Here is a 26282-nt window from a genome sequence, read left to right as displayed (position 1 = left end):
TTTTGAAATACATTACTTGATGAAACAACATTTTCAGTTTTCCTCACATGAATTTCTTCTGATGAGCTGAAAGACTGTAGTAATTATGAACACTATTTTAATAGTCAGATGGCCAGGGATTGATATAGAGAATCTACCTCATGGTAGCTGGGTGAGCAAATTCAGCTGTATTTCTTAAATTGGGATAAACTACTATACCAACCTTAGAGAATGCTTATAAGGCAAATTCAATGAGTTCAAAATAAGTGCTCAAGAAACGACAGCTTCTACTTTAGTCCCATGATTAGGTTAATCATTGTATTAGGGTTTTCTAGAGGAAGAGAACTAATGGAATAGACATATATATATAAAGGGGAGCTTATTAAGTATTAACTCACACTATCACAAGGTGTCACAATAGGCTGTCTGCAGGCTGAGGAGCAAGGAGAGCCAGTCAATTTCCAAAGCTGAAGAACTTGGAGTCCAATGTTGGAAGGCAGGAAGCATCCAGCATGGAGAAAGATGTAGGTTGGGAGGCTAGACCAGTCTCTCCTTTCACATTTTTCTGCCTGCTTATATTCCTGCCGTGCTGGCAGCTGATTAGATTATGCCCACACAGATTGAGGGTGGGTCTGCCTTTCCCCACCCACGGACTCAAATGTTAATCTCCTTTGGCAACACCCACATAGTCACACCCAGGATCAATACTTCCTATCCTTTAATCCAATCAAGTTAACACTCAGTATTAACCATCACAATCATCATTACTATTATGGCACTAGGGTGTAAACTTAGCAAAGTGATTCTAAAATCTGGCACGCTAAAATCGAAGCCTGAGTTCAAATTCAACTCTATCAGATACTCAGTGTATGAGAATTAAATGCACGCGAAGCGCCAAGCATGGTGCACTACACAATAATACATTCAACAGGTGAGAGCAATTGTGATTCTTGTCTTGCTGAAAGCGGCCTTAAGGCACACGGAGTTCACTACTTCCACAGGCAGTGTCCAACTCTGGTCACCTCTGGCAAAACGTTATCTCTGCCCTCTTCTACTCACTGGTGCACTGTTTGGATGCAGCTGGTCCCAACCTCTTCCAGGAGTGTTTAAGACAGAAGGGTTTTCGGAAAAGGTGGGGACTCTCAAATACATAAGGTTAAATAATACCACTGCCTCCGTGGGCATAGTAGGTGGTAATAAGCCCTGAGTGAGTAGTCACAAGTTATGAAGCCCTCATCAGTAGATGCTAGGTACATGCTGGTCGCTTGAGACCGATTATCAACTGTCCGCATCAAGACACTTCTGCAAAGTAGGTACCGTTAGTTTTCATGTTTCAGATAAGAAAAAGGAGATTCAGAGAAGTTAGTCACTTACCTTAGGTTCCACTGCTCATAGGGCTCAAACTCAGGAGAGCTAGAAGTCAGGCCTCGGGCTTGTCTCTCTCTTGCTGTCTAGGTTTGGCGAAGGAGGCTCAGGTTCTTAACTGAACCCAAGCCCTAAATTCCAGTAGACCCCAAGCAGCACCGCCCCTCTCCGTGCCTCGGCAGAGCTGTCTACGAAATGGATTCCCCTCCCCACACCCCAACGGCTTGGACCGCAGCTCGCCTTCCCCGAACCTTCGCCCCTACTCCCACTGGCGCTGAGTCCCCTCGTAGCCAGCCTCGCTCACCTCTCCGAGGGTCCAGCGTACCAAAACTCAGCTTCACAATCCGCGCGAGAAGACCGCCGCTCCTACGCCAGAACCCGGATGCAGCGTGGCTGGCGCGCCGGAAATGACGTTAGTCGACAGCGGATGTCCTACTGGCTGCCGCGGCAGCGTGGAACGCTACGGCGGGTATGGCTGTAGAGCGGCCGGCTGGGATCTTAGAGAGGAGGGGTGGATTTGCAAGGTCTAGAATGGCTGGGGAGTGGTTTTCCCGTGGAGTCGGCCTCGGTGCTGCGCCTGCTTTGTAGTCCGACGCTCAGCCTGTGATGACTGATGTGGAATCCGCTGAGCCACCTTGGCCTAAGGAGACTTTGCCACTGAGAGTGTAAATCTGTAAAATAAGAGATGTAGGATTAGCCCATAGGGTAGTTGTGGTAAATACTGTGAGACAATAAGGGGCCTGGGACACAACATTCAAATGGGAATAATGAAGGTCAAGACTGTGACTCCTGTGTCTCTGACGCTGTCGTGGGCACAGGGCAGTGGCCTTTATGAAGGAGTTTAAGAGGGAATGAAGGAATGAATGGGCAAACTCTAGACTTCCCAAGTATTCTCTCCAGGAGATGTTTCCATTCTCTTCGTTTCCAGCAGGCTGGTAAATTCATTCATGTATTCACTGATCGAATTAAAATATAGTGAGTGCCCCTCACCTGTGCTGCTAGGCCAATGTGATACAATGAGCAGAACAGTCATGGGCCCTCCCTGGGAAGCCCTCACTAGCCCAGGGACTCCGTGTAGACATTTAAGTGTCCACAGGCTCTGGAGTTCCAACCTTGACTCTGCAATTTAGCAGCTGTGGACCTTGGGCAAGTCATTACGTCTAAGCCTGTTTTCTCTTCGGCAAAATGGTTAAGGATTCAATAAGATAAAACTGTAGGCAATGAAAACCGTACCTGGTAACAGTAGGTGCTCAAAAAGTGTTAGCTGTTAATTTTTGCTTAATTTTTCTCTCTCTGCTCTATGTGATGAAAAGATCCAAGAGGCAATTCTTGGAATGTAAAAAGAGCACGGGACTTGGAGTCATATACTTAAGTCTACCGTCAAGTAGTTGTTAAGAATTAAAACAGGCCGGGCGCGGTGGCTCAAGCCTGTAATCCCAGCACTTTGGGAGGCCGAGACGGGCGGATCACAAGGTCAGGAGATCGAGACCATCCTGGCTAACACGGTGAAACCTCGTCTCTATTAAGAAATACAAAAAACTAGCCGGGCGAGGTGGCGGGCGCCTGTAGTCCCAGCTACTCGGGTGGCTGAGGCAGGAGAATGGCGTGAACCTGGGAGGCGGGGCTTGCAGTGAGCTGAGATCCGGCCACTGCACTCCAGCCTGGGTGACAGAGCGAGACTCCGTCTCAAAAAAAAAAAAAAAAAAAAAAAAAAAAAAGAATTAAAACAACGATTTTTGTGTACCCAGTTAAATGTGGGCTGCTTAGGAATGGTGTCTGTGTCTTAATGATCTCTGTATTCCTAGTGACATGTAGAATCGTTGTGCCTGACACATAGTATATACTCAGGAAAGAAACAGAAAAAGAAAGATATGTGGTTTTAGCATTTAAGGCCAGGAGAGAGGGTCTAACAGACTACAAGGCCCGCCAGGAGCAGAGTAAGGGAAACAAAGGGGGAAAAAAGTGTTTTTAGCCTGTGCCTGAATGTATAAATCTGTTTGTGGCTCAAAAGTCAAAAGCATATATAAGCTTGGCTTTTCTGTAGCTATGTTTATGGCTTTACAGCAGATTTTATGGAGCTGCAATTACTTTGATCATGAGGGACTGATGCTAGTGGATTTATGTCACCAAGTGGAACTCACTCTGTGGCTTCTGAAGAAGGGAACGTTGTGGACTTTCATGGGGTAGTTAAGAGTGCAGGCTCTGATTTAGTGATCAGAGTCATGAGGTAATCATGAGGTGGATGTAATCATGAGGATACATTAGACAAACCCGCATAAAGAGACATGCTTTATACAAAACTGTAATCTTAGAAAGTGCCAAGGTCAAGTGATTCTCATGCCTCAGCCTCACGAGTAGCTAGCATTACAGGCGCAGCTGTAGTGATTCTCATGCCTCAGCCTCACGAGTAGCTGGCATTACAGGTGCAGCTGTAGTGATTCTCATGCCTCACCTCAGCCTCTCGAGTAGCTGGCGTTATGCCACCACACCCAGCTAATATTTGTTTTTTTATTTGTTTTATTTTTTTTCCCCCCAGAGTCTCACTGTGTCACCCAGGCTGGAGTGCAGTGGCATGATCTCAGCTCGCTGCAACATATGCCTCCTGGGTTCAAGCAATTCTCTTGCCTCAGCCTCCCGAGTAGCTGGAATTACAGGTGTGCACCACCATGCCTTGCTACTTTTTGTATTTTTATTAGAGATGGGTTTTCAACATGTTGGCCAGGCTGGTTTCGAACTCCTGACCTCGTGATCCGCCTGCCTTGGCCTCCCAAAGTGCTGGGATTACAGGCGTGAGCCACTGCGCCAGCCTTCATTTTTAAAAACCCAATGTCATACCCCTTTCAGTCTCAAAAATTCATGGTTTTTCAGGATTTCTGGGATCAAATGCCCACACTTTGAAAAACAAGGAAAAGTTTTACAAGGCAGCCAGAGCTTTAGGTTCAAGGTCTCATATCTATCGTGATCCCATGTCATTTCCCAGGGGGGAAAAAACAAAAACATTGCTTTGAGATTTGGGAACATCCACACTCATTTCTGCATTCCCAATGAGGTGCTTAGACATGTGGCCTTCGCAGAAGGGGTTACCAAGCAACAAGGCTCCTTGGGCAGGAGGAGTCTGGCAGGGCTCTGCAACACTCATGGGTCTATACCTCTTCTTTCACAGCTGAGGCGGTGGGGGAGGCCCTGGCAGAGGGGAGGTGCCAGCACCACACAGTGAGTTTAAGGACAGGGCCAGGCCTGAAACCCAGGAGCTCAAACACCCAGGCAGGTGCTTTCTTTGCAAAAGCATGCATAGGGTCACACATCATGATTCCTGTGTGTTCAGGGCCACAGAGCCAAACTCTTCAGACATCATCGCTTTGATTCATCAACCTTGTAAGGTAGTTTGTTATAACCCCAGAGTCCACATTCCTATCCTCTTATTTCTACAGCCTATGCCATACAGCACACTTTCCATATTGCCTACAAAAGATTTGGGGAAAAAAAATCCTCGCTCAGTTACGACTTTAAATAGGTTGGTACCATAGAAACAATCCATAAGTGGCATTTCAAAGCTGATATATTTAAAGACTAGCACATGTACTTTTTCTAGGACAGTGACATTATACAGTTGCACATGGCTTATTCTTATTTTGCATCTTGTCCCAAAATATATATATGGTGTCCTGAACTTGGCAGAATTGAGAACCCAGATCAGCTGAGATTAGCAATTTGGTTTCCCTCTAAATGTTTCTTACAGATGGTTTCTACCCTATTTATCTTTCAAGAATTCGTGAAGACTATCCTTATATAGAAAGCTGGAACATGAGGTTCCATAGGCTTGGGGTGTTATCTGTAAATCACATATCCGCAAAACACAGTAAGGGGAGAAACCACAGCCTTCATCAGTCATTTATTCATTTAGTCATGAACAAATATTTAATGAGTACCTATGTGTTATCTATTGCAGTGTAACAGTTACCTCCAAATGTAGCGGCTTGCAACACCAGTAAACATTATCTCACATAATCTCTTTTGGTAGGAACTTGAGAGTGGTTTAGCTGGGTGGTTCTGACTCAGGGTCGTTCATGGGGTTGCAGTCATCTGAAGGCTTGACCAGGGCTCAATGACTAACTTCCAAGGTGCTTCTCTCACATAGCTGGCAAACTGGTGCTGGTTGTTGGCAGGTTTCAGTTTCTTGCCATGTGAGCCTCTACATATGGCTACCAAGTGTCCTTATGACATAGTGGCTAGCTTCCCTCAAAATAAGCAAAGCAAGAGAGAACAAGGCAGAAGCCACAGGGTCTTTTATGGCCTAGTTTTGGAGTCACACTGTCATTCCTGCATTTTTTTTTTTTTTTTTTTAGACTGAGTTTTGCTTTGTCACTAAGGCTGGAATGATCTCGGCTCACTGCAACTTCTGCCTCCCAGGTTCAGGCAATTCTCCTGTCTCAGCCTCCTGAGTAGCTGGGACTACAGGCACATGCCACTTTATTAGAGACGGGGTTTCACCATATTGGTCAGGCTGCTCTCGAACTCCTGACCTCAGGCGATCCACCTGCCTCAGCCTCCCAAAGTGCTGGGATCACAGGCATGGGGCATCACGCCTGGCCCATTTCTTTTCTTTATTTCAGACGGAGTCTCGCTTTGTCACTGGGCTGGAGTGCAGTGGCACAATCTCAGCTCACTGCAACCTCCACCTCCCGGGTTCAAGCAGTTCTCCTGTCTCAGCCTCCCGAGTAGCTGGGACTACAGGTGTGCGTCACCATGCCCAGCTAATTTTTATATTTTTAGTAGAGATGGGGTCTCACCATGTTGGCCAGGATGGTCTCGATCTCTTGACCTCGTGATCCACCTGCCTCGGCCTCCCAAAGTACTGGGATTACAGGCCTGAGCCACTGCACCTGGCTGCGCCTGGCCCATTTTTGCAATATCTTATTGGTTACACATTCAGCCCTATATAGGGTTGCCAGATGTAGTAAATAAAAATATAGGATGCCCAATTAAACTTGAAGTTTAGATAAAACAATGAATAACAGTATTTGTATGTATCGTAAAATATTGCAAAATACTAAAAAATTATCTGAAATTCAAATTTAACTACCATCCTGTATTTAATCTGGAACCCTAACCCTATTCAGTGCACAAAGGAAAAACATGCCAAAGTGGGGGTGAATACCAGGAGGCCAGGTTCACTGGGGGCCATCTTGGAAGCTGGCTTCTACAACCTTAACATGCTGGGCATGGTAGACTGGGAATAAATGGTAAACAATGAAAAACAATGATTCCTGCACTCATGCAGTTTGTAGCCTGTTGAATAAAATCAATTTGAATCAACCCAGCAGGAAAATAAATACAAAACCTTAACAATGATAAAAGTACTTCAGAGAGAAATAGTTGATGCTTGGGACAGGGATGGGGTCCTCATCAAAATGGCCCTTTTGTTTTGTTTTGTTTTGTTTTTTGGTGCAGGGATGGGGTCCTCATTAAAATACCCACTTTTTTGCTGGGGGAGAGGGGGAACAGGGTCTTGCTCTGTCTTCCAGGCTGGAGTGCAGTGGCATAATCATAGCTCACTGCAGCCTCAACCTCCTAGGCTTAAGTAATCCTCCTGCCTCAGCCTTTCAAGTAGCTTGGACTACAGGCTATAGTAGCCAAACTCAGCTAATTTTTTAAGATCTTTTTGTAGTGATGAGGTCTCGCTATGTTGCCCAGGCTGGTCTTGAACTCCTGGCCTCAAGTGATCCACCTTGGCCTCCCAAAGTGTTGGGATTATAGGCGTGAGACACCTCACCCAGCCCATGTTTGCTTTACAGATTGAGTTTTTACATGTGATTTGATTTGTCTCTATGGGCATATAAGGGGTATATGGAGGGTTCTGTTGCTAAAAGAAGGAAATAAAACCCTGAAATGCATGGTTTTGAACTTTAGCTAAATCCATAAGCACGCACAAATGAGTGCATGTAAACATGGCGAAAACTGAATACGGTTTGTAGTCTACTGAACCGTTTTTACTAATGCTAATTTCCTGGTTTTGCTATTGCACTACAGTTGCATAAGATCAGCATTGGGGGAAGCCAGGTGAAGGATACATGGAACCCTTTGCACTACTTTTTCAACTTCACATGAGTCTATAATTATTTCAAAATAAAAAGTTAATAAACAACCCATTAAAAAAAAAAAAAGCAGCTATTGTTTGGAAATGGAAGCAAGGTTAGATCAAAATAATCCAGACTTGGCAGGGTGTGGTGGCTCATGCCTGTAATCCCAGTACTTTGGGAGGCTGAGGTGGGTGGATCACCTGCAGTCAGAGGTTCAAGACCAGCCTGACCAAGATGGCGAAACCCCGTCTCTATCAAAAATACAAAAATTAGCTGGGCGTCGTGGCATATGCCTGTAGTCCAGCTACTCAGGGGACTGAGCCAGGAGAGGTGCTTGAATCCAGGAGGTGGAGGCTGCAGTGACCCGAGATCTCGCCACTGCACTCCAGCCGTGATAGAGCAAGACTCAGTATCAAAAAAAACTCCAAATTGATGAAAGGACTGGAGAAGGGACTGATGGGTGGAGGCAGGGGTTCTGTCTGAAGAAATCGAATTTTTTTTTTTTTCTTTTTTGAGATGGAGTTTCGCTCTTGTTGCCCAGGTTGGAGTGCAATGGTATAATCTCGGCTCACTGCAACCACCGCTTCCCGGGTTCAAGGATTCTCCTGGTCAGCCTCCTGAGTAGCTGGGATTACAGGTATGTGCCACCATGCCCAGTTAATTTTGTGTTTTTAGTAGAGACAGGGTTTCTCCATATTGGTCAGGCTGGTCTCAAACTCCCAACCTCTGGTGATCCGCCCACCTAGGTCTCCCAAAGTGCTGGCATTACAGGTGTGAGCCACCACGTCCAGCAGGAATGGAATTCTTACTGTTAATTATCCTGAGCAGTGTTGGTTTAGAACACAGAATGAGGCCAATTTTGAGGATAGGGGTAAGAGGTGTCCTCCTGGTTCTGGGCCCAGATGTGGGGTCCGGAGAGGCCTGGAACACTTCCGTTGGTAGGGCAGTTGTCCCTGGTCCCAAGGAAGAGGCTGGGGAAACCCTCAAAGAAGCCTGAGTTTTTGGGTGACCCAGCCTCTTAATTTAAATAGTAAATGAAAGAAATGTTTTCATTTTCTACCCCAAAATGAAGATAAGGGAACGTTCTGGTGACATCAGTGTATCCCAGAGATCTGAAAGCCATTTGCTGACCCATGATTGAGGCTGATCAATTGTTTTTTAAGGATAACTGTGGACAATTGTTGATGGGTTTTCTGTTGTGGTGGTGGTTTGTTTTTTGCTTTTTGAGACAGGGTCTAGCTCTGTCAACCCAGGCTGGAGTGCAGGCAGTGGCACAATCAAGGCTCACTGCAGCCTTGTCCTGCTGGGCTTAAGTGGTCCTCCCACATGAGCCACCCAATTAGCTGGGACTACAGGTGCTTGCCACCATGCCCAGCTAATATATCTTTTTTTGAGATGGAGTATCACTCTATCACTCAGGCTGGAGTGCAGTGGCACAATCTCGGCTCACTGCAACCTCTGCCTTCCAGGCTCAAGTGATTCTCCTGCCTCAGCCTCCCGAACAGCTGGGATTACAAGCGTGAGACACCACACCTGGCTAATCTTTTGTTTTGTTTTGAGACAGGATCTCAGTCTGTCACCCAGATTGGAGAATCTTAGCTAACCACCACAACTTCTGCCTCCCAGGCTCAGGCGATTCTCCTGCCTTAGCCTCCTGAGTAGCTGGGATTACTGGCATGCGCCACTACCACCTGGCTATTTTTTTTGTACTTTTAGTAGAGAGATTTCACCATGTTGGCCAGGCTGGTCCTGAACTCCTGACCTCAAAATGATCCACCCGCCTTGGTCTCCCAAAGTGCTGGGATTACAGGTGTAAGCCATCGCACTGGCACCCGGCTAGTTGTTTTTTTTGTTTTGTTTTGGTTTTTTGTTTTTTTTTTTTGTATTTTTAGTAGAGATGGATTTTTACCATGTTGGCCAGGCTGATCTCGAACTCCTGACCTCAGGTGATACGCCCACCTCAGCCTCCCAAAGTGCTGGGATTACAGGCATGAGCCATCATGCCCAGCTCGAGCTAATTTTTAAAACTTTTTGTAGAGACAAGTTCTCATTATTTTGCTAAGGCTGGTCTTGAACTCCTGGACTCTTGAGACATTTGTTCAGGGGGAAGCCAACACCATGTATGAAGTTTAACCACCCTGAGATGGCCATGTCCTGAAGAAGCCCCGTCTAGCCATGCAGAGAGACTACATGGATAACAGATATCCCATTAAGTCTCTAGACGCTCCAACCATCCCAGCCCAGGTACCAGACAAATGAATGAAGAAACCTTCAGCTGCCATCTGACTAGAGAACCACCAGCTCACTCTAGTTAATTCCCAAAACTGAGAGGTGTTTTTTTTTGTTGTTGTTGTTTTGAGACAGGGTTTCACTCTGTCCCCCAGGATGGAGTGCAGTAGTGCAATCACAGCTCACTGCAACCTCCACTTCCCAGGCTCCAGTGATCCTACCTCAGCCTCCCCAGTAGCTGGGACTACAGGCACATGCCACCATGCCCAGCTATCTTTTTTTTTTTTTTTCTAGAGACCAGGGTTTCACCATGTTGTGCAGGCTGGTCTGGAATTTCTGTGCTCAAGTGATCCTCCTGCCTTGGCCTCCCAACATACTGGGATTACAGGCATGAGCCACTGCACCTGGCTAGAACTGAGATTTAACAAGTTGTGGCCAGGCGTGGTGGTTCACGCCTGTAATCCCAGCACTTTGGGATGCCGAGGCAGGTGAATCATCTGAGGTCAGGAGTTTGAGACCAGCCTGGCCAACATGGTGAAACCCCATCTTTACTAAAAATACAAAAATTAGCTGGGTGTGGTGGCAGGCGCCTGTAGTCTCAGCTACTCTGAAGGCTGAGGCAGGAGAATTGCTTGAATCCAGGAGGTGGAGGTTGCAGTGAACCAAGATCACACCATTGCGCTCCAGCCTGGGTGACAAGAGTGAAACTCTGTCTCAAAAAAACCAAACAAGTTGCTTTAAGTCACTCAGCTCGGGGCTGCTTGGTTGTGCCGCAAGAGACAAGTGGAACAATGAATGAGACTAGATGTCCTCTGCTACCCAATGACTGGTGACCATAAGCTTCCTGGGTCTGTAATTCCATCAGCTGTCCATCCCTTACCCTGGAGGGGTAAAGGATTTATTCTTTGGGTAGACATAGGTTAAGAGTTTTTTTTTCCCCCTAATGAAAAATTGCCACGTGCTTTTGAGGCCCTGGATGGCTCAACCAGGTTGGCGGCTGCTAACGAGGGTGAAGATCTAATTCAGTCCATCTGGCACATGTGCAGAAGACCATTCTCCAACCCCAGGTCAAGACTACAAATGGCTGGCTCTCAGTTGGACAAACATAAATCCTGATGAGAAGATATGGTTGGTTCATCACAACCTATCTTTTATTTCACAATAGTAATAGTAATCATTATAGCTACCATTTTTTTAATTTTATTTTATTTTTTTTTATTTTTTTTTTGAGACGGAGTCTCGCTGTGTCTCCCAGGCTGGAGTGCAGTGGCGTGATCTCGGCTCACTGCAAGCTCCGCCTCCTGGGTTCACGCCATTCTCCCGCCTCAGCCTCCCAAGTAGCTGAGACTACAGGCGCCCGCCACCACGCCCGGCTAGTTTTTTGTATTTTTAGTAGAGACGGGGTTTCACCATGTTAGCCAGGATAGTATAGCTACCATTTATTAAGCCTTCACCATGGGGCTGTAAGTCTTCATTGCTTAGCTTTACTAAACTAGATAATGTGTTTGCTTATCTCATGGATTTCTCTTAACCATCCCCTGAGATCCCCCTACAGTTCTTATCTGTTTACCCCCATTTTACAGAAGAGGAAAACTGAGGCTCAGAGAAGTGGAGTCACTTGGCCATAGTCACACAGTTGGAAAGTGGTAGAGCCAGGATGAGACACTAGTTCTGACTCCAAAGCTAGTTATATACAGTAATAGCACCCAAGTAATGTATAGATTACCATGCTTTCACATATGGCAAATTAAGGAATCAGAATGGATGATGCATGCTGCCCAAGCTGGACAGAGGATACGCCAGGGTACAAGTGACGGCTGACCCACTGCTCCATGGAACCCCCAAGAAAGACTCTAGAACAAAGCCCTGATTTCACAGTAAGATTAAAATTCTGCCCAAATCAGGGTACATGGGTGGAATTAATCAAAAAAGTTAATATGTGTGCCTTTCACCCTAGCAATTCTACTTCTCATTTTGCAGAGACTCACTCATACAGTGGCACCAAGAGGTTATATGTGCAGGAGAACGTCCACTGCAGCTTTGCTAGTAGCAATGAAAACTGCTAACAGCCTAAGGGCCTAGCCAAAGTGGAATGCTCAAAAAACATGATTTGCTCAGCCGGGCATGGTGGCTCATGCCTGTAATCCCAGCACTTTGGGAGGCCGAGGCGGGCGGATCACGAGGTCAGGAGATCAAGACCATCCTGGCTGACATGGTGAAACCCCGTCTCTTAAAAATACAAAAATTAACCGGGCGTGGTGGCGGACACCTGTGGTCCCAGCTACTCAGGAGGATGAGGTAGGAGAATGGCGTGAACCTGGGAGGAGCTTGCAGTGAGCTGAGATTGCGCCACTGCACTCCAGCCTGGGGGACAGAGCGAGACTCCGTCTCAAAAAAAAAAAAAAAAAAGATGGTTTGCTCTAGAACAGGCAGCTGGTAAAAGGCATGGTGTTAGATCAGCACATGTTCACTTCAGAAACGCTCCAGGAGCCAGGTGCGGTGGCTCACGCCTGTAATCCCAACACTTTGAGAGGCTGAGGCAGGATTGCTTGAGCCCAGGAGTTTGAGACCAGCCTGGGCAACACAGTAATTCCCCTCTTTACAAAAAATAGAAAGTTAGCCCCGTGTCATGGTCCAGCCACTCAGGAGGCTGAGGTGAAAGGATTGCTGGAGCCCAGGAGTTAGAGGTTGCAGTGAGCTGTGTTTGTGCCACTGCACTGCAGCCTGAGCAACAAAGCGGGACTCTGTCTCCAAAACAAACAAACAAACAAACAATCCTGCAGAACAATCTGTTAAATTACATTTTGGAATAACCTACTCAAAATGGTTTTTTCCATATATCTTTAAGATGATAATATTTATATGTTCAAAAATTTAAAGTCTGGAAGACTATGTACAAACAGAAAATGGTAGCATTACCTTTAGGGAAGAAAGGAGATATTGAGAGGAGGTACAAATAGAGCCCCTTGCCTTCTTACCATGAATTCTGATTGTCCCATGTTTTACAATATATTCATGTAGTACTCTAAACAAAATCTTTTCAGATCAAATCAGAGGAGATGAAATGAGAGTGGATTCTGAGCCTAGTTTTTTTCAGGGAACAAGACCCAGTGCTACCACTTGGGGGCTCGAGACAGAAATTTTATTTATTTTATTTTATTTATTTTTGAGATGGAGTCTTGCTCTGTTGCCCAGGCTGGAGTGCAATAGTGTGATCTTGGCTCACTGCAACCTCTGACTCCTGGGTTCAAGCAATTCTCCTGCCTCAGACTCTCAAGTAGCTGCAACTACAGGCATGCACCACCACGTCCAGCTAATTTTTGTATTTTTGGTAGATGGAGTTTTGCCACATTGGCCAGGCTGGTCTCGAACTCCTGACCTCAGGTTATCTGCCCACCTTGGCCTCCCAAAGTGCTGGGATTACAAGCATGAGCCACCAGGCCCAGCCTCTTTATTTTCTTTCAGTGTTTTCCCAGGAAGCTCTCTGAATATCCAGGGTCTTCATGGATGGACTTCTCATAAAAGGTAATTCCTGGAACCAGACATAAATTTTTTTTTTGGTGTGTGTGGGGGAGGGGATGCACAGCTGTCACCAGATTCTCAAAGGGACAGTGTCACACTTAACAGAGCAAGGAGAGTAATCGGTGATTGGTGAATGATCATTTATCAGAGACTGTGTGTCAAAAATTTTAAAAATAGTAAGTAACTGCTGAAGAAATGAACAAAAAGGGTCACACCTTCAAAAAAGCCTAATTACCATTCCAGAGCAGTCTCAAGACAAGGAGAGATAAGAGCTGCTTCACACTGAGGGCTTATCTGGTACCAAGGACCACCACCACCGTCATCCATTAGCCATCCCCAATAAAACCATGAAGTTCAGCCTGGACAGCATAGAAAGACCTCGTCTCTACAAAAAAAAAAAAAAGATAAAGTAAAAATAAAAATAAAAAGTAGCCAGGTGTGGTGGCACATGCCTGTAGTCCCAGCTACTCAGGAGGCTAAGCTGGGAGGATCACATGACCCTAGGAGACCAAGGCTGCAGTGAGCTATAATCACGCCACTGTACTCTAGCCTGAGTGACAGAGCGAGATTCTGTCTGAACACATACAGACACACACACACACAACGAACTTTTAACTTCCCCATTTTATAGATGAAGAGACGAAGTCTCAAGCCATACAGCCAGGAGGTCAGACTGACTCCAAAAACCCATGCTCCAAGCCACAATAAGTCACTGCCTTCCAAAAGCCTCATATTATCATGAGATATAAGGCAAGGAGGTATGGGCAAAACACCTTAACCCTTAAAGATACAAACTTATTGTAGGCCTAGTTCGTCCCTCAGCATTTGGTGACTGCTATAAAGGGTTAACTCAGCAGGCTTGAAGTATCCAAACCCAGCACATCTCAAAGAAAAAACTGGCCTTAATGGGCTCCTGAGAGATAACCTCTAAGTCCTTCGAATATCCTCCCAAATAGGGGTGTCTTTATATACCTCAGGCCTTGGGCCATACCAGGCCAGATAGTTTGTGCTCATAATGTGGTTTACGGTGGGGACCTTGGGCCATGCTGTATCATTTTGACCTCTGGAGCGGCTGGTGATTACATAACTAAAAAAGTCATGTGATTGCCCCATGTGATGACATGCAATAAAAACCTAGACCCCAAGGCTAGGGTGAGCTTTCTGGCTGGTAATATTTAGTATGTGGTGTCACATATCATTGCTGGGAAAATTAAGCGTGTCTGTAAGACTCTACTGGGAGAGGACAACTGGAAGCTTGAGGCTGGTCTCTCCTGGACTCTGCCCTGTGCCCCTTTTTCTCTTGCTGATTTTATTTTGAGATGGCGTCTTGCTCTGTCACTCAGGCTGGAATAAAATGGCATGATCTCAGCTCACTGCAACCTCCACCTCCCAGGTTCAGGCGATTCTCCTGCCTCAGCCTCCTGAGTGGCTGGGATTACAGGTGCACGCCACCACACCCAGCTAATTTTTGTATTTTTAGTAGAGACGGAGTTTCACCGTGTTGGCCAGGCTGGTCTTGAACTCCTGACCTCAGGTGATCCTCCTGCCTCTGCCTCCCAAAGTGCTGTGATTGCAGGCATGAGCCACTGCGCCCAGCCTGTTTTGCTGATTCTAATGTGCATCCTTTTGCTGTAATAAACCATAACCATGAGGATAATAGCTCTTCTGAATTCTGAGTTCTAGCCAATCATCGATTCTGGGGGTGGCCTTGGGGATCCCAACACAAGAATTCGGCTGTGCCTTACATGCACCTATATTCCCCAGCTTTTTGCTCATCACAAATCTCCCTGACAAAATCCAGTATGGAAAGAAAAAAAAAAAAAACCCTATTCATTCAGTAAAGTAAGGCATAAACAAATGAGCCCCTGTTCACTTTATTCAAAGAGTATTTTTTTTTCTCTGTGAAACTAGGTAGAACTGAGGAGGAATCAAAGAAAGCCTCATATATTAAATTCTTAAATAGATTCTTTGAATTCAAAGTAAGGGTCAATAGGAGAGGCACAGTTTGTGGGCCTTGTCCCAGCAAACAAAGCCACCAAGGCAGTCCTGCAAATTAAGGAGGATGGCAAATCTTTCTCTTAAAAAAAAGTTCTTGAGGGGAAAAATATAAAATACCTAAGTTTCAAAAGCCGGACTACTTCCATACCCTTCGTTCTCTACCCTGGCGTGTCCAAAGATAGAGAGTTTCAAGGTACATTTTCAATGATTCAGCTTTTGCAAACATATGCAAATACATTCCTCATCAGCAGTCCTGTTTTGGCGATTAATAGCAAGCAATATGCTTGGATTAGAGGTCCGATTTCCACTTAAATGCAGTTTCTTCTCTTCTTGGCAATGAAGTTCATTTGCAGAGATCTGAAAGGGGGGAAGACTGTGTTAGACTCAGAGTAACAATTCTGAAATAGATCATTTATATTTATACATGTGATTGCAGAACATACTGTCTTCATCCATTCGCATAAGCATGTAAGGTTTTACGAATGCATCCCAGATGGCCAGCGAGAGTTTAAATTTAAAAACGTTTCCTGGGTTCTTCCCCACATCTCATCTTGCATCCACTTGACCTCAAATATACACTTTTCTTATGGATACAGAGCAAATGACAGTGATTATGTGATAAATACTGATGAATTCTTGGAGGCAAGGGCAGGATTCATGTTAGTTCAAGACCAACTCTGTATCCAGGATCAGCTAAAGCGCCGTGTATATGGTATCTCATTTAAACAGTAAAACAAGTAACAAATCTGCCTTTGTCAATGAGAAGGTCCAGGAGTCTACTAATGATAGGGAGGAAAGCTGTTTTTCATGACAGGGTTCTTTTTTGGAATAGAACTATGGGATCTTGGGTGGGCGCAGTGGCTCATGCCTGTAATCCCAGCACTTTGGGAGGCTGAGGCAGGCAGATCACTTGAGACCAGGAGTTCGAGACCAGCCTGGCCAACATGGTGAAACCCCATCTCTACTAAAAATACAAAAATTAGCTGGGTGTGGTGGCGCACACTTGTAATCCCAGCTACTTGGAAGGCTGAGGCATGAGACTCACTTGAACCCCAGAAGGTGGAGATTGCAGTGAGCCGAGATCGTGCTACTACAGTCCAGCCTGGGCAACAGGGTGAGACTGTCTCAAAAAAAAAAACCCAAAAAACAAAAACTCTGGGATCTTAGTGCAACTCAAGATGGGAACCCTGATAATGACAGAGACCTTGCAGATTGGAGCAAAGTAAATTGAAAGAAAAACTAAAACACATGCCAATTGTTTAAAAATAGATGAAGAGACTAAAAATAAGAGTCCAAGCTGGAAGCTGTGTTTCAATGTAAAATAACCTCTCTCGAGGTTTTCTTGAACCTGATCATAGAGGCTGGGGGACAGAAGGAAGCGAGCTCACTCATGCAGCCTTAACTCCAGTGCCCAAGTCCACAGCGAGGGCCCAGCACTTCACAGTTTCCAAGCACTCCCACCTGGGCCAGCTCACGCCATCTTATGGCCAACCTCAGAGGTGGGCAATGATGAATCCCCATTCTCCAGATGAAGAAAACAGGGGCTGAAGGAAGTTAAACCTGGAGTTCTTAAATCTTTGAATTGCCAAGTTCAAAAATTCCCTTTCCCCACCCCTTAGTAGAATATGGATGGATAAATGTGCACTTAAAATCATTCACTAGAAGCAAACCTGGGAGGAAGTCTGTCCCTTGATGGCTGTGTAGCCTTGGGCAAGTCAAAGCCCTTCTCTGTGCTTTGGTTTTCTCTTCTGTAAAATGGAATGATCATGTCATCTGCCTCCCAAGGATGCTGAGGGTTAAATGAGTAACACAGGACCAGTACCTGGCCCAATGGCCATGGGGGTTATTCTTAGAACATAACTGCTTGTGACTGTTATTAGAACATTAATTGCTGTGGCCCAACGCTGATGCTGTTTGTAGAAGCCAGACTGGCAGACAGCATTCTGTGCAGAAATGGTTCCGGAATCTCCCCGTCCCCCATCATAGGGGTCCTTCCTGCCCCGTCCCCAGTGTCAGACAAACCTTTTTCTGGTTGGTTCAGCGTTAATCCCTCTCCCTGTCCTTGATCCAGAGCTAGAAGACTAAGCCTTGATTCTATAAATAGCATCCCCAGTCTGTCACCATGGAAACCTCTGATGGGGCTGGGTCAGCCCACCCTAGTGGACATGACTCCCCCAGGGAGGCTCTGGAAGGACAGAAAAGTGGCTTTTCAGAAAAGTGGCTCTGGGGCCACCCAGAAGCAGCGGGAACCCCCAGTGAAGTCCACAGGCTTACCTGGAAATCACGAGCTTCCTAAGTGGGAGGAGGTGCTGTTCTGGTTCACCTGGAGAAAGACAATACACAGAGGAAGGGGTCACAGCCAGGTGGGGGATGCCTCACTGTCTTGAGGGTCACCCCTCAGCATCACTGAGGCATGCACATGCTTACTCATGGAGTATTTACTGTACATCTACTATGTGCCATGTGCTGGGATAGCATGGTGAGTGTGACAGACCCAAACCTAGGATCACAGAACTTACATTCAAGTTGGAGAAAAAGTGTATTGAACATGCACAGATGCAAGATAATGTCAAACCCGTGCAATGTGACAGGCTGCTATGAGTGATCAGTATCTGTGCTATTTCAAAAACGGTGGCCAGGAAAGGACTCTACACGATGGCATTTCAGCTGTGGTGTAATAATAAATATTTGGTCAGTGTCCCCAGTTCCTGGCACACAGCTCCCCAAACCCTTGGAATCTCTGAAAGAATAAGGGTATCTTGGCTGGGTGCCGTGGCTCACACCTGTAATCCCAGAGCTTTGGCAGGCCGAGGTGGGTGGATCACTTGAGGTCAGGAGTTCGAGACCAGATTGGCCAACATGGAGAAACCCCTTCTCTACTAAAAATACAAAAATTAGCCGGGCATGGTGGCCAGTGCCCATAATCCCAGCTACTTGAGAGGCTGAGGCAGAAGAATGGCTTGAACCTGGGAGGCAGAGGCTGCAGTGAGCCGAGACTGCACCACTGCACTCCAGCCTGGGCAACAAGAGGAAAACTCCATCTCAAAAACAAAAAACAAAAAACAAACAAACAAAAAGGGTTAGGGCAGTTTATACTTCCCTGCAGTGTATGACGTATGCAAGATGTCTAGCTGACCTGGGACTGGTTTTTGTTGCTTTTAGGAACAAAATACGAAGGAACGGCATACCCCCACGCTCAGGAGGGCTGCCTTGCAGGTAAGTTGTGTCAAGCCTCTATTTCCAACCCTCATCTCCCTACTGTCCTCCACTGTGCACATAATGTCTTTCTGGATGTCGTAAAAACTGGAAATGGTCTTGAAGAAGCTGTTTAGTAAATGGTAACACATGCATTCCACAGAACGCTACGTAGCTGTCCAAAATGGTGCCGGTGAAACTCAAAAGATAGGAAAATATTAAGAAAGCAAAACAAGGCAGCTTGAACATTAAAATGGTAATGAACATTCCTGTAAATCACATTGGGATAGAAACAAACAAAAATATAATTGCAACAAATGCAAAAGTGCATATGCATTCCAGAGGTTTCGGCCACCCTCCCCGCTTTCAGGTGTTCACGGTTCCCTCTGCTGGGAAGCCTTTTCTATCCAGAGCTTTGTGTGGCAGACCTAGTTTTAATCTTTCAGATATTGGCTTATGGGTGTTTTCCAATATCAGTGACCAATTCTGATTATCTGGATACCAACTGGGCGTTCAACAATTCAGTTCAGTTCTGACACCGACTCCCAGACTTAGTTAGCATCAGCTGCCATAGATTAAGGGCTCAGTTCCCAAACTGCCCTACTTTAGATGCCAGCTGCAATGGGGCGCGCAGGCTATCCACACTTCTTCCCAGCCAACTACAGATCTGGAGGTTCCCACAACCCCCACTCTGATTTGATAATTCACTAGAACAGCTCAAAGGACACAGGAGCACACTTTACTAACTGCTACCTGTTTATTATAAATAATACAACTCAAGCTTAGGCAACATGCCAAAACCCCGTCTCTACAAAAAAAAACACAAAAATTAACCGGGCATGGTGGTGTGTGTCTGTAGTCCCAGCTACCTGGGAGGCTGAGGTGGGAGGATTGCTTGAACCCAGAAGGAGGCTGCAGCGTGCCATGATCACACCACTGCATTCCAGTCTCAAAAAAAAAAAAAAAAAAAAAAAGGAAAGAAAAGAAAGAAAGCCCAAGAAAAAAGTCCCCACAAAGTCCCTCCAACTGCATTCAAGCCAGAAGATGTAGTGAAAGGCTGCTCCCTGACAGAAGGGCCACTGAGATGTGGCCCCAGCCGGATCAGTGCTTAGAGACCCTCTAGTCCAGCCCACATCACCACAGCACCCCCCACTTTTTTTTTTCTTGAGATGGAGTCTCGCTCTGTTGCCCAGGCTAGAGAGTGCAGTGGCGTGATCTCAGCTCACTGCAACCTCTGCCTCCTGGCTTCAAGCGATTCTCCTGCCTTAGCCTCCCGAGTAGCTGAGATTACAGGTGTGTGCCACCACGCCTGGATAATTTTTGTATTTTTAGTAGAGATGGGGTTTCACCATGTTGGTCAGGCTGGTCTTGAACTCCTGACCTTGTGATCCACCTGCCTCAGCCTCCCAAAGTGGTGGGATTACAGGCAGCCAGCCCGCATCCCCGTTTTTAAAATGGGAAAACCATTAACCAGAGTAGAGAAGTGACACATCCAAGGGTATACAGCCAGCTGGAGGTATAGCTGAGAAAGACAGAATTCGGAATTCTCCTTGGGGTTTCTAACCTGAAAATATCCTTTCAGATTGGCTGGTGTTTTATAGTCCCCTTTCAAGACCTAAGGAAGAGAAAAAGAAGTATCACTACTATGAAAATGACCAAAAAATAAAATTTTGTCATTCCCAGCACATCTAGTCATCCACCCATCCACCTCACCACCGACCCATCCATCCCTCCATCCATCAAACATTGATTAAGCTCCTCTTCTTCCAGGCATTATTCTATGTATTGTGTCTGGTTGACACAATGTTAACCAATAATTGAAATTCCTGTTTCCCTAGAGCTACCGTTCTAGAGGAGGCACCAGATGAACACACAAGAATCAATAAACACAAATAAACAAGGACATAGCAAACCATGGGAACTGTTGTGAAGAAAGTACAGTCAAGAGGTGTGATTAGGAGTAACCAGGGGGCTTCTTTTGAGTGGATGGTCAAGAAGGGACTCATGTCAGGTGCAGTGACTCACGCCTGTAATCCCAGCACTGCTGGAGGCCAAGGCAGGAGGATCACCTGAGTCTAGGAGTTTGAGACCAGCCTGGGAAACACAGCAAAACCCCATGTCTACAAAAATTAAAAATTAGCTGGGCGTGGTGGCATGCACTTATAGTCCCAGCTACTCTGGAGCTACTGCAGCCTTGGTTGCAGGATTGGTTGAGCCCGGGAGGTTGACGCTGCGGTGAAGCATGATCACATCACTCCACTCCAGCCTGAGTGACAGAGCGAGACCCTGTCTCTAAGAAAATATAAATAAAAATAAAAAGGGCCTCTTGAAATAGATAACCTTTGAGTTGAGACCCAAAGGACAAGGAAAAATAGGTAGGCTGAGCTCAGAAGAAAAAGCCCTCCAGGCAGAGGCAACAGAGCAAAGGCCCTGAAGTTAGAACCAGAACATTTCAGGCCTTTCCGCTAGTAGTCATGTTTAAAAATAAAATGAAACAAGGGAAATTAATTCTAATAATATCTTTTATTTAATTTGATATAGCTTTTTTTTTTTTTTTTTGAGACAGAGTCTCACTCCTATAGCCCAGGCTGGAGTGCAGTAGTGCAATCACGGCTCACTGCAGCCTCCACTTCCCAGCCTCAGGTGATTCTCCCACCTCAGCCTCCTGAGTAGCTGTGACTACAGGCACGCACCACCATGTCCAGCTAATTTTCTGTATTTTTAGTAGAGATGAGGTTTCACCGTGTTACCCAGGATGGTCTCAAACTCCTAGGCTCAAGCCATCTGCCTGCCTTGGCCTCCAAAAGTGCTAGGATTATAGACATGAGCCATCATGTCCAGCCTATCTAATATATGAACATCTCAATATGTAATTTACATAAAAGTGACTAATGAGAAACATTACATCCTTGTTTTTTTGTCCTAAGTCTTCAAAAATCTAGTGTGTATTTTACACTAACGGTACCTCTCACTTTGGACTAGCCTCCCTTTACAGGATCAGTGGCCACACATGGCTAGTGGCTACCATATGGGCGGTGCCGGCAGAGACGATTTCATCAGCATAGATGTCCTTTTAGCCACTGCGTTTACTGAGTCCCAGGATCCATTATTGGAACACACAGGGTCCACAGCACACACAGAAGCACACAGGCATGCATGCACACTCACAGGGCTTAGTGAGAGGACTTATCTTCGCAGTAACAGCCAAGCTATGGCAAAAACTAAACCAGGGGTCTAGCACTTGCCAAGACGTGTTGGCCGCCCCAGGCAAGAAACCTCTTGGGATGAGAGTGAGAGACAGCTTCTATTTTACATAAACAAACACAAAAAGCTCCAAACAGTTGATGTTAACCACCAGTGCTCATGAAAATTATTTATGTTTTATAAAATACATAAAGTCACGCCTTACTCTAGGAACTTCTGACCCATAGCTTGGGGCAAGCCAGAGGCAGCCAGCCACCTTTTAAGGAGACCCCAGAGGAGCCACTGCTGGGCCCTTGGCTGAGAACGGTGAAGTAAGCAACACCCCAGCCCACTACTGCAGTGTCCCCAGCCGGTCCTCGCCTCTGCTTCTGAGAAGCACCTGGGGCTGGATTGTGAGATCACTACCACCTTCTTTTTAATCCAGTTAATTAATTTTTTTATTATGATAATACATGTACAACCCATAGGTAGATAAAAGTATGTAAAACACGTAAGTAGGCTTTAAAGATTACTATTATGAAGGAATAATAACAAAATAAAAATCAATAATAATATTTATAATAAAAAAAACAAACCACATCTGGGTTGCAGCCATTCACCTGTCAAGTGTTGGCTGGGTACGTACATTGAATCTCTGAGTATTTCCGTAAATAGATGTCTGCAAAATCAACTAATGTCAAGAGGAAGAGGAACTCACGAGACCCACAGACAAAGCTTACCCTTCAATTACAAGGGCACAGCCCCCAAAGTTCAGTGTTAGTAAATTCTCTTTGTTAAAGAGAGATGAGCGAGTGTTGGAGAGGCAGGCGCTAATGACTTACTAGCACCAAACAGAAACTTTCTCATTGAGCCAACTGAAGGGTTACGGAACTAAGAGACGATTAACTTTTTTCCATTGTGATTCAATACAAGAACTGTTCACTTCCTAAAATCAGCACATGCTCAGAAATGCTGAGCTTAGCTTAAAGACTCTGGGTCTTAATGATGTAAGGGCTCTGAAAGCTCTTCCTCAGGCCTCGGTCCCATTTTCAAATATTTGCCTATAAGGAAGTTAGAACACAGCACTTCAAGTAAACTAGAAGCTGTAACGGCAATGTATACATAAGGCCATCAACGTGCTAACTGTTCTTTTACCCAGTGGGTATTAGCCTACTTTAACACTTCAAAAGCATTTTGTCAGTCACTGGAGGCTCAAACCTGTAATCTCAGCACTTTGGGAGAGTGAAGCAGGGGGATCCCTTACGGTCAGGAGTTCTAGACCAGCCTGGGCAACACAGCGAGACCCCGCCTTTATAAAAAATAAAATTAGCTGTGCATGATGGTGTGCACCTGTAGTCCTAGCTACTCAGGAGCCTGGGGTGAAAGGATGGCTTAAGCCCAGAAGTATGGGGCTGCAGTAGCTATAACTGCACCAATGCACCCAGCTTGGGCAACAGAGCAAGACCATGTCTCAAACAAAACAACACAAAACAAAAAAAGTCATTTCCCTTCACCACCTTAACCAAGGATAATTTTAAACGTAATGTAAACAGCCCCAAACTCACATTTGTCTGAGAAATCAACATTCAACCTTATCAGGCAAGAAAGGGACCAATATCTTATTTATTTATATCCCCTCTCAACAAAGACTTGAGGTGCTTTACAAACAGATAAACAAATAGCCAGGGAAATAGGGGTAAAAGTGTAAATAAAATTAGAGAAATAAGATGAAATTAGTGTACAAGCTGGCCTGCTGTTAGAGTATGAGAGATAGGCTACCAGTTGACTTTGAGCTTCCCTGTAGCCCAAGCAAAACGGAAATCCAAGCAATCATGCAGTTCACTGTGTCCATCAGATAGAAACAAATCAGATGACCAGGAATCGAGAGACTGAACATTTCCTCAGGTGGCTGGAGCTTCCACATCTGCAAAAACCCCAGATCCCCAAGAGCACACTTCCGCAAGTACAGGTGCACACTCACCCGCTGTGTGTTATTGACGACAATGGGGTCAGGGTTGCCGTAGTTGGGGGGGTTTGCATAAGGGTCGTAGCCGAGCTGAGCCAGCATGGGGGCGATCTGGGCCATGTCCCGCACCACATCCCCAGGGATGTGGCCAGTCCACTTGGAGAGTGCTTCCAGGTTAACAGGCTTGATGACCTGGTCCGTGGACCGCTCAATCCTGGGGAGAGAGAAGAGGCTGGAGAGGGCAGGGCAGACCCAGATGGTGCCTGAGCGGGTTCCCTGCTCAGCCACACTGGGGCAGCAGGAAACACTGGAGAAACTTGGCCTCTACCTAGCTCTGCCCCATCAACTGTGAGACAGCAGGTGAGTCATTTTTGCCTCCTCATACCTCCTCTGTACAATGGGAACACAGCATGCAATGAGAAGTCAGAAGAAAGTACTAGCAGTATACACCATGGATACATACATTCTGCTTTCTTGACTTCTCCAGCTTAAAAAATAACAACAGTTTAGGTCAGGCACAATGGCTCGCACCTGTGATCCCAGCACTTCAGGAGGCCAAGGCAGAAGGATCGCTTGAGCTCAGGAGTTTGACACCAACTTGGGCAACATGGTGAAACCCCATTACAAAAATAAGCTGGGCATGGTAACAAGTGCCTGTAGTCCCAGCTGCTCAGGAGGCTGAGATGGGAGAATTGCTTGAGCCCGGGAGGTTGAGGAAGCAGTGAGCCTGAGCTGTGATTGTACCACTGCACTCCAGACTGGGCAACACAGCAAGACCCTGTCTCAAAAAAAAAAAAAATTTTGTCCCTAAAAAAAGTAATAAAACACTAATGATAAAGCTAAAAGCCAATGTGTTCATCACTGCCAGTCCATCAGCTTCCTACAGGTACTCAGCCTTTGCACTGTGGAGCACACCACTCTCGGTAACCTTTTCCTGTAGGGTGGTTAAGAGCAGACCAGGGAGCCAGACTGCCTGGGTTCAAATGCCAGCTGTTCCCCAGCTGTGTGGCCTTGGGAAAGTTACTTCACCTCTCTGTGCCTCAATTTCCTCTTCTGTAATTGGCAGTGATAACAGTACCTACCTCACTGGGGTGCTCTGAAGAGTAAATGAGTTAATACAAAGAAAGTGCTTAGAAAAGCATGGGCACATTCTAAGTTCTTTTTTCTTTTTTGAGACGGAGTCTCACTGTGTTGCCCAGGCTGGAGTGCAGTGGCACGATCTCGGCTCACTGCAACCTCTGCCTCCTGGGTTCAAACGATTCTCCTGCCTCAGTCTCCCAAGTAGCTGGAACTACAGGCGTGCACCACCATGCCCAGTTAATTTCTGTATTTTTAGTATAGACGGGGTTTCACCATGTTGGCCAGGTTGGTCTCAAACTCCTGACCTCAAGTGATCTGCCCACCTCAGCCTCCCAAAGTGCTGGGATTCCAGACATGAGCCACTGTGCCCAGTCAACACATTGTAAATTCTTAATAAGGGTTAGCACGCTGTCTCGTGCTTGCTCTTTCTCTCTCTCTCTCTCTCACACACACACACGTCTGCAGCTGTAAAACAAATACACTATAGTTTTTTTCGCCACTCAATATCCCATTCTTTTTGCCAGCTGTGTAGCCTTCCTCCATCACTTATTTTTCCATTCCCCTAAAGACAGACATTTTGGTTGTTTCCAACTTTTTGCTGCTACCATGGAATAACCATCATCTTCAACCTGCTTCCTAAACTCTTCCCAAGCCACCGGAATGACGTGGATCTTACCAATTATAACTCAGGGGCCTGACAGGATGAATGGTGGGGAACCCCCAGGATCAAGGGCCTAGTTCTAAATGCTTTCATCCCAACTAAGAGGTGACTTGGGAAAGAAGAACAGAATGAGGCAGCAAAAGGAAGACCAGACTGGGCGTGAGGTGAAGAGAATGGGGGAAGGTGAAAGGGTGTGGACTGGTGGGTAGAACACAGATTCAGAGGCTGCAAACCTGGATTTAAATCTTAACTCTATCCAATATGTCAAAAATCTTGAGTATGTGCATGGCTTTTGCAAAAATCCTTGTGTCTCTAGGACTTTATGGCGCAGAAATGAGGGGGACACATCCCAGAACATGAATGAGGGCAATGCTTGATACACATCAGTAAAACTGGAAATAAATGAAGTGTCCAACAATAGGGAATGTGAAGTTGAATATGGCAATCCCTGTAGCAGCCTGTTGCACAGCTATTCAAAATGATGCTGCAGGCCAGGCGCGGTGGCTCACGCCTGTAATCCCAGCACTTGGGGAGGCCGAGGCAGGCAGATCACCTGAGGTCTGGGGTTCGAGACCAGCCTGGTCAACATGGCAAAACCCCATCTCTACTAAAAATATAAAAATTAGCAGGGTGTGGTGGCGGGTGCCTGTAATCCCAGCTATTCTGGAGGCTGAGGCAGGGAGAACTGCTTGAACCCGGGAGGTGGAGGTTGCAGTGAGCTGAGATCACGCCACTACATTCCAGCCTGGGTGACAGAGCGAGACTCTGTGATGACAACAACAACAACAAATGCTGCTGCCGAAGAGTGCTGGCTACCACTGGCAAGGGCTCCCATACCACCATGGAAAAAGGCTACAGAGGAGTATGTTTCATTGGACTCCAGTTTCATCAATAGGCCCTGAAAATGGTGCAGCAGGCCACGCATGAAGATCTGGGTGGTGAGATCACGGCTTGTTTCTCCTTTCTTCTTTGGTGTATCTTTTCTAATTTTCTACAGTAAAGATGTATTACTTTGGTAACCTAA

The 26282-nt window shown here is 46.0% G+C and overlaps 2 protein-coding genes and 1 long non-coding RNA gene across 27 annotated transcripts in view; 1 reads left to right on the top strand and 2 right to left on the bottom strand.

Annotated features, from left to right (window-relative positions):
- Positions 1-1739, bottom strand: part of TFIP11 (tuftelin interacting protein 11) — a 20176-nt gene extending 18437 nt beyond the window's left edge. The window contains exons 1-3 of one of the 5 annotated variants that reach the window (XM_077948691.1): positions 1649-1739; positions 1354-1430; positions 378-454 (exon numbers count right to left, since the gene is read on the bottom strand). The gene's annotated coding sequence lies outside the window, so the exon portion shown is untranslated. 5 annotated transcript variants of the gene reach the window in all.
- LOC107000616 (uncharacterized) lies at positions 1728-26282 on the top strand. The gene is made up of 5 exons (XR_001447732.2): positions 1728-1813; positions 7966-8061; positions 13119-13178; positions 18336-18389; positions 26003-26282. It is a non-coding gene; the product is annotated as an uncharacterized LOC107000616 (long non-coding RNA).
- TPST2 (tyrosylprotein sulfotransferase 2) overlaps positions 15034-26282 on the bottom strand; it is a 63030-nt gene continuing 51781 nt past the window's right edge. For all 21 annotated transcript variants that reach the window (XM_077950278.1, XM_077950266.1, XM_077950267.1 and 18 more), the window contains 4 exons: positions 23533-23731; positions 19933-19983; positions 17448-17496; positions 15034-15530 (listed from right to left, as the gene is read on the bottom strand). In XM_077950278.1, coding sequence (XP_077806404.1) covers positions 17455-17496; positions 19933-19983; positions 23533-23731 — 292 coding nt within the window. In that variant the 3' untranslated portion in view covers positions 15034-15530; positions 17448-17454. The remainder of the gene's footprint in view (positions 15531-17447; positions 17497-19932; positions 19984-23532; positions 23732-26282) is intronic.

Source organism: Macaca mulatta, chromosome 10, assembly GCF_049350105.2.
Source record: "Macaca mulatta isolate MMU2019108-1 chromosome 10, T2T-MMU8v2.0, whole genome shotgun sequence".
Lineage (NCBI taxonomy): Eukaryota > Metazoa > Chordata > Mammalia > Primates > Cercopithecidae > Macaca > Macaca mulatta.
The sequence above is the reverse complement of the archived record's forward strand: the minus strand, read 5'-3'. Positions and strand labels throughout refer to the sequence as shown.